Genomic DNA, 7,557 nt, shown 5'->3' on the forward strand with positions numbered 1-7,557 from the left:
TTCCAATGCACTGTCGATGAGAATGATGGGGGCAGATGATGATGATGATGATGATGAATGATGATGATGATGATGATGATGATGATGATGATGGCGATGATGATGATGATGAGCGATGATGATAGCTGATAATGAGGAAATGACCAGGCGTGACTCATTTCCAGTTCACTGGTTCACCAAGATCTCCTGAACAACGCTGTCGTCACTGTGGTTGAGCAGAGTGTAGTGTGTGAGTGGGGTGTGAGTGGGGGTGTGTGAGTGGGTGTGGAGTGGGGTGGAGTGCAGGTGTGAGTGGGGTGTATGAGTGGGTGTGAGTGAGGTGTGAGTGGAGGTGTGACTGGGGTGCGTGAGTGGAGGCGGGTGAGTGTGTGGAGTGGGGGTGTGTGATGGGGTGCGAGAGGCGGGGGCAGTGTGGAGCGGGGTGTGTGAGCTGGGGTGCGGAGAGGGGTGTGAGAGGAGGTGAGAGGGGCGTGATCAGCGACGAGAGGCGGTGATGGGGTGTGCGAGTGGGGGTGTGATGGGGCGTGAGGGGTGTGAGTGGGGTGTGATCAGGCGCATGAGAGGCGTGAGCGGGGGTGAATGGGGTGTGAGTGGGGTGAGTGGGGGCGTGCGAGTGGGGGATAGGTGAGTGGGGCGGCGAGTGTGAGTGAGTGTGAGTGATGGGGTGTGAGTGCGAGTGGGGATGCAGAGTGTGCATGATGCGTGAGTGGGGCGTGATGATGCGTGAGTGATGCGTGAGCGGAGGTGAGTGCGAGTGATATGAGTGAGCGGGGCAGTGAGGGGGGTGCGATAGTGTGAGGCATGATGGGGGTGGAGTGATAAAAGGAGTGATGGGGCGCATGAGTGGGGGTGTGAGTGCATGATGGGGGTGTGTGGAGCACAGAGAAAACAGAGGACGAAGATATGAGGCGCGACGCAGGTACTTTTTCCGAGTGAAAGTGCGAGGCGTTACAGGCGAAAGGGTGAAGGTGTGGAAGTGTACAGCAAAATTGATTTGAGAGGAGAGGTGGAGAGAGAGAGAGAGAGAGAGAGAGAGAGAGAGAGAGAGAGAGAGAGAGAGAGAGAGAGAGAGAGAGAGAGAGAGAAAGAGAGAGAGGAGAGAGAGAGAGAGAGAGAGAGAGAGAGAGAGAGAGAGAGAGAGAGAGGAATGCTTGAAATACGAAAGGAGAGAACAGGGGAATGAAAAGAGAATTGGCGATGAAGCGAAGGAATGGTATTGAATGGTATGAAGGAAGGAAGGAATGAGTCTTCAACAGGCGTGAGAGCAGGAACTAAGGTGAAAGAAGAGATAGAATGAGAGATCTGCAACACTGGCGAGTGCGCACAGGCGTAGGCACAGGGACGAGGCATAGGCGCGGGTAAGCCAGGAGGCACAGTGGCGAGGCACAGTGGTGAGGCATTGGCGGCGAGGCACAGGGACGAGGTTGGTGGGCGAGGTCAAGGGGCGAGGCACAGGGCGAGGTACAAGGGCGAGGCACAGGGGCGAGGCAATAAGGCGAGGTATTGGGCGAGGTACAGTGGTGAGGCATTGCGTGGCGAGGCACAGGGACGAGGCATGGTGGCGAGGTACAGTGACGATAAATAAGCGAAGCACAGACGAGGCATAGCGCGGTACAGCCAGGGAGGTACAAGGGCGAGGCACAGTGGCGAGGTACAGCAGGAGGGGTACAGGCGAGGCACAGGACGAGGCACAGGGCGAGGCGCGGTCAAGGGCGAGGCAACAGGGCGCGCATACATGAGGCACAGGGGCGAGTGCGTCATGATGAGGCACAGGGCGATAACAGTGGCGGAGGTTACAGCGATGAGGCACAGGATCGAGGCAGTGGCGAGGCACAGTGATCGAGGTACAGGGGCGAAGCACAGAGACGAGGGCAAGGCATAGCTAGAGGCTGGCGAGGCACAGTGGCGAGGCAATAGTGGTGGGAGGTGCCAGGACGGTACAGGGCGAGGTACAGGCGAGGGCTGGCGAGGCACAGGGCGAGGTACAAGCGGGCGAGGTAATAGGGGCGAGGCAATATGGTGAGGCGTGGCGAGGCACAGCAGAGGGGCACAGTGGCGAGGTACAGGGACGAGGCAGTATGAGGCACAGTGATCGAGGCACAGGGGCGAAGTGGAGACGAGGCATTAGCGCGTACAGCCAGAGGCAACAAGGGCGAGGTATTGCGCATGAGGCAACAGTGGTGAGGCACAGTATTGATATTGCGATCTGAGGGCACAGTGGCGAGGCACAGCGACCTGATCTAATAGCCGAGGGGCACAAGGGCTGAGGCACAGGCGAGGCACAAGGGCGAGGCACAGGGCGAGGCACAGTGGTGAGGCACAGTGATGAGGCAATATGATCGGTATTGGTGGACGAGGCGTCAAGGGCGAGAAAAGGGCGAGGCAATGGCGAGGCACAGGGGCGAGGCAAGGTGGTGAGGGCTGGTGGCGAGGCACAGTGGTGAGGTGCCACAGTGGCGGCACAGCGGGTGAGGTACAGTGGCGAGGCACAGTGACGAGCGCGGGCTGGTGGGACGAGGTACAAGGGCGAGGCACAGGGGCGAGGCACAAGGGCGAGGCACAGGGGCGAGGCAGGGTTGCGGGTACACGGACGAGGCACAGCGACGAAGCACAGGGACACGGCACAGTGACGAGGGGCATTGCGATGGCTGGCACAGGGCGAGTTATTACGGACGACGCACAGTGGCGAGGCACAGTGGTGAGGCACAGTGGTTGAGGCACAGGACGAGGGCACAGGGACGAGGTACAGGCTGAGGCACATGGACGACGCACAGTGGCGAGGCACAAGGGCGAGGCACAGGGCGAGGCACAGGGCCGAGGCGTACAGGGACGACGCACAGGGGCGAGGTACAGGGGCGGAGGTATTGTGGGGCGGTAAGGCGGACGGCGTGCAGTGACGAAGCACAGGGACACGGTACAGCGACGATACAGGGACAAGGCAATAGGGCGAGTTATGACGCACAGTGGCGAGGCACAGTGGTGAGGCACAGGCGAGGTACAGGACGAGGTACAGGACGAGGCAGGGCGAGTTACATGGACGAGGCACAGGGACGAGGGGCACAAGGGCGAGGCACAGGGCGAGGCACAGGCCGAGGCAATAGGACGACGCACAGGGGCGAGGTACAGTGACGATACAGTGGCGAGGCACAAGGGCGAGGCAATAGGCGAGGGGTACAGGACGAGGCTACGATACACAGGCGAGGCACAGGTCGAGGCAATGGTGATCGACGCACAGTGGCGAGGCACAATGGCGAGGCACAGTGGCGAGGCTGGCGGCGAGCCAGGGCGAGTTACAGGGACGACGCAGTGGCGAGGTACAGGGGCGAGGCAAGGGCGAGGTACAGGCGAGTTACAGGGACGACGCAGGGACGACGCACAGCGGCGATGCACAGGGGCGAGGTACAAGGGCGAGGTACAATAGGGCTATCACAGGGACGACGGCGGCGAGGCACAATGTATGAGGTACAGCATGATATAATAAGGGCGAGGCACAGGGCTGGTTATTATGGATGAGGCATTGGCATGATATATGAGTCATTATACCGACGCACAGCATGATATAATATGGGCTGAGGCACAAGGGCGAGATACACAGGACGAGGTAATGGTGGCGAGGCACAGGCGAGGTAACGGAGATTCCCTCGGCGAGGAACTGGCACGTTTGTGAGATATGGAGAAACTGACGTAGGAGAGGAAGGAGGAGGAGGAGGAGGAGGAGGAGGAGGAGGAGAGGAGGAGGGAGGCGGGCGACGTTACGAGAAAGAAAGGGAGGAAACATAAGAGAGAGAGCAAAAGAGGCGATAGCGAGATGAATGAAGGAAGAAGAAGAAGAAATAGCCAAGAAGAAGAGTGTGAGGGGAAGATAAGATACAGTAGTGAGGTTGTTGAGTTAGCCTGATGGGAAGGGAAGGAAGGTTTAGGAGGTGGTGGAAGGAGATTTAATCTGGTGTAATAGACTTATGGGAAAGGAACACGATCGAGCGGAGGATACCAGGAGGGCTGGGAAGGGAGGAACTGAGGGACAATAGCTATTGTGGTGTCGAGGGAAGGAAGGGAAGAGGAAGGTGATGATGGAGGAGGAGGGAGTGGAGGGATAGGGAAATGAAAGATGGAGGGAAAAGAAAGTGAAGGGAAATGGAAGGAAGGAAGGGGAAGGGTTCAGAGGTCATTGAAGATCCCAGCTAGGGTGGCGAATTTTTCAAGAAGGACACTTGGTCATCGATCGCGGAACAAAACACTGCTGGTGAGAGTTTGTGCAAGACTTGCAGGTGAATTGTAAGAAGAAGAAGTTAGGTTAGGAGGTTAGTTAGGTTAGGTTAGGTTAGGGTTATTAGTTAGGTTAGGCTCAGGTCAGGTCAGGTCAGGTTAGGTCAGTCAGGTTAGGCTCAGGTTAGGTCAGGTTAGGTCGGTTAGGTTTTCAGATTATGATTGTATCAGGTTAGGTTAGATTAGACAGATCAGTCTCTGACCGTCAACATCCTAAGTCAATACGGCCAGGTGTGAGGCAATAGTGTACAGACAACCAGACTTCGACTTTATTCTGTCATTTGTTGAATTTATTAAAATAACTTAATAACATGAAAATTCCATTGTATTGATAAGTCCATTTCATTGAGTTATTAAAATTATCAAACACAGCTTAAGAGACACCCTGTGTCTGTCATGAAAGTCCAAAACAATACATAACACACACGGGCATAGGTAAACAGGTGTACATTCAGTGTGCAGTGTGTGTGTGTGTGTGTGTGTGTGTGTCATACACTTATTCATTAATTTGTTATGTTAGTTGGTGTTTTCGCATTGCTTTATGACTGACCACGCTGCCTGAACTTCCACATTTACTCACATTCAACCTCATTATTTCAATACTTTAAACCTTACCTTTGAAACATTTTTACCACACGCAGGCATAAGGAGACCGAGTGTAAGCTTATATGTTGGTATTTTTCTCTCAAATGTCCCATACCATACGCACCAGGCCCCTTTAACCTAACTCCACCATAGTTCACCCAAACATATTTTAACTGAGCTGGTCAGAAAGGTTAAGAAAGACATTGAGAAAATGGAAAAGAGACCATGAACTTAAAATGGCGAGAGAAGAGAAGACCAAAGGTGAGTTAAGATTGACCAACAGATGAGCTGAAGATGACCAGGTGAGCTGAAGATTGACCAAAGAGGTGAGCTGAAGATTGGACCAACAGGTGAGCTGAAGATTGACCAACAGGTGAGCTGAAGACACCAACAGGTGAGCTTAAGATTGACCAACAGATGAGCTGAAGACTGGACCAACAGGTGAGCTGGAAGACACTCAACAGATGAGCCGAAGACACAACAGATGAGCTGAAGATTGGACCAAAGGTGAGATGAAGATTGGACCAACAGGTGAGATGAAGATACCAACAGGTGAGCTTAAGACAACCAACAGGTGAGCTTAAGACACAAACAGGTGAAATGAAGACAGGGCCAACAGGTGAAAGGAAAGACACAACAGGTGAAAGGAAGATGGACCAACAGGTGAAAGAAAGACACAACAGACAGGAAGACACCAACAGAATGCAGATGGACCAACAGGTGAAGGAAGATTACCAACAGGTGAAAGGAAGACCAACGGATGAAGCAAAGACACCAACCTGATGAGCAAAGATGACTCAACAGGTGAGCAAAGATTGAAACAGGTGAGCTAAAGACAACAGGTGAGCTAACAGAGCCGCGAAACAACAGAACTCAACACAGGTGGGTGGTGGTGGTAAGCTCAACACACGGTGGTGGTGGTGGTGTGTGGCAAGCTCACATCACACGGTGGTGGTAGGTGGTGTGGGCAAGCTCACAGCACACGGTGGTGGTGGTGGTGGGTGTGTGGCAAGCTCACAGCACACGCAGGTGGTGGTGTGTAAGCTCAACACACTGGGGTGGTGGTGGTGGTGGTGGTGGTGGTGTGTGGCAACCACATCACACGGTGGTGGGTGGTGGTGTGCTCACATCAAGGTGGTGGTGTGTGGTGGTGTGGTAAGCTCACATCACACGTGGTGGTGGTGCATGGTGTGTGTGGAAGCTCACATCACACGGTGGTGGTGGTGCGGCAAGATCACATCGCACGATGGTGGTGCGGTCATCACACGGTGTGGTAGTAGTTCCATCACCTGCGATGCGCGGTAAGCTCATCACGCTGGTGGTGGTGGTGTGGTAAGCCCGCCACACGCGGTAAGCCACATCACACGGTGGTGGTGGTGGTGGATGCCAGTAAGCCACATCACAGTTGGCGGTGGTGGTGGTGGTGGTGGTGGGTGGCAAGCCCACATCACACAGGTGGTGCTAAGCTCACATCACACGGCAGGTGGTGGTGGTGTGGTTAGCATCACCGCGGTGGTGGTGTAGTGGAGCTCCCACAAACGGTGGTGGTGGTGGTGGTGCAAAGCCCACATCCCACGGTGGTGGCGTGCAGTGTGCAGGAAGCCTGACCACCAACGGTGCAGCGGGCGTGTGGCGGTAAGCTCAACACCCGCGGGCAGGCGTGGTAAGCCAGACATGTCACCTGCGGTGGTGGTAGTGGTGTATGGCAAGCCTCCACATCACACGGTGGTGTTCACATCAACACGGTGGTAGGATGGTGGTGTGAAAGCCATCACACGGTGGTGGTGGTGGCGGTGTCAACATCACACAGTGGTAGTGGGTATGGTAAGCCTGCCATCACACGGTAGTATGGTAAGCTCACATCACACGGTGGTGGTGGTGTGTGTGTCACATCACACGGTGGTGATGGAGGTGTGAAAGCCCACATCGGTGGTGGTGGTGGTGGTGTGGTAAGCTCAACACTCAACGATGGCAGGTGGTGTTACGCCATCACCGGTTGATGGTGGCAAGCCACATCGCTGGTGGTGATGGTGGTGCGTGAAAGCTCACACGCTGACGGTGGTGGTGTGGTGGTAAGCTCACATCACACGGTGGTGGTGGTGTGTGGTAAGCTCACATCACACGGTGGTGGTGGTAGTGGTGAGCTCACATAACACGGTGGCGGTGGTGTGTGGTGCTTCGCATCACACGGTGGTAGTGGTGTACGGTAAGCTCACATCACACGGTGGTGGTGGTGGTGTGTGGTAAGCCTCCATCACACGGTGGTAGCGGTGCGGTAAGCTCGCCATCACACGGTGGTAGTGGGTATGGTAAACCACATCCACACGGTGGTGGTGGCAGTGGTGAGGTCACACCACACGGTGGTGGTGGTAGTGGTGTATGGTGTTTCCACATCACACGGTAGTGTATGGTAAGCTCCATATCACACGGTGGTGGTGGTGTGTGGTAAGCCCGACATCACACGGTGGTGGCGATGGTGGTGTGTGAAAGCTCACATCACACGGTGGTGGTGGTGGTGGTGGTGTGTGGTAGCTAACATCACACGGTGATGGTAGTGTGTGGTAAGCTCACATCACACGGTGTGTGGTAAGCTCACATCACACGGTGGTGGTGGTGTGTGGTAAGCCTCACATCAGATGCGGTAGTGGTGAGCTCACATCACACGGTGGTGGTGGTGTGGTAAGCTCACATCACACGGTGGTAGTG

The 7,557-nt window shown here is 55.3% G+C and overlaps 1 protein-coding gene across 1 annotated transcript; it reads right to left on the reverse strand.

Annotated features, from left to right (window-relative positions):
• Positions 1–1,882: 1,882 nt before the first annotated feature.
• Positions 1,883–4,911, reverse strand: LOC121864744 (keratin-associated protein 10-9-like). Its single transcript, XM_042363900.1, has 2 exons — positions 4,882–4,911; positions 1,883–3,184 (listed from the first exon to the last, which is right to left on the reverse strand). Exons 1-2 carry the CDS (start codon positions 4,909–4,911, stop codon positions 1,883–1,885), a joined length of 1,332 nt encoding a protein of 443 aa, XP_042219834.1.
• Between the last annotated feature and the right edge of the window lie 2,646 nt (positions 4,912–7,557).

The sequence above is a fragment of the Homarus americanus genome, unplaced genomic scaffold (genome assembly GCF_018991925.1).
Source record: "Homarus americanus isolate GMGI-L3 unplaced genomic scaffold, GMGI_Hamer_2.0 scaffold5081, whole genome shotgun sequence".
Classification (NCBI taxonomy): Eukaryota; Metazoa; Arthropoda; class Malacostraca; order Decapoda; family Nephropidae; genus Homarus; species Homarus americanus.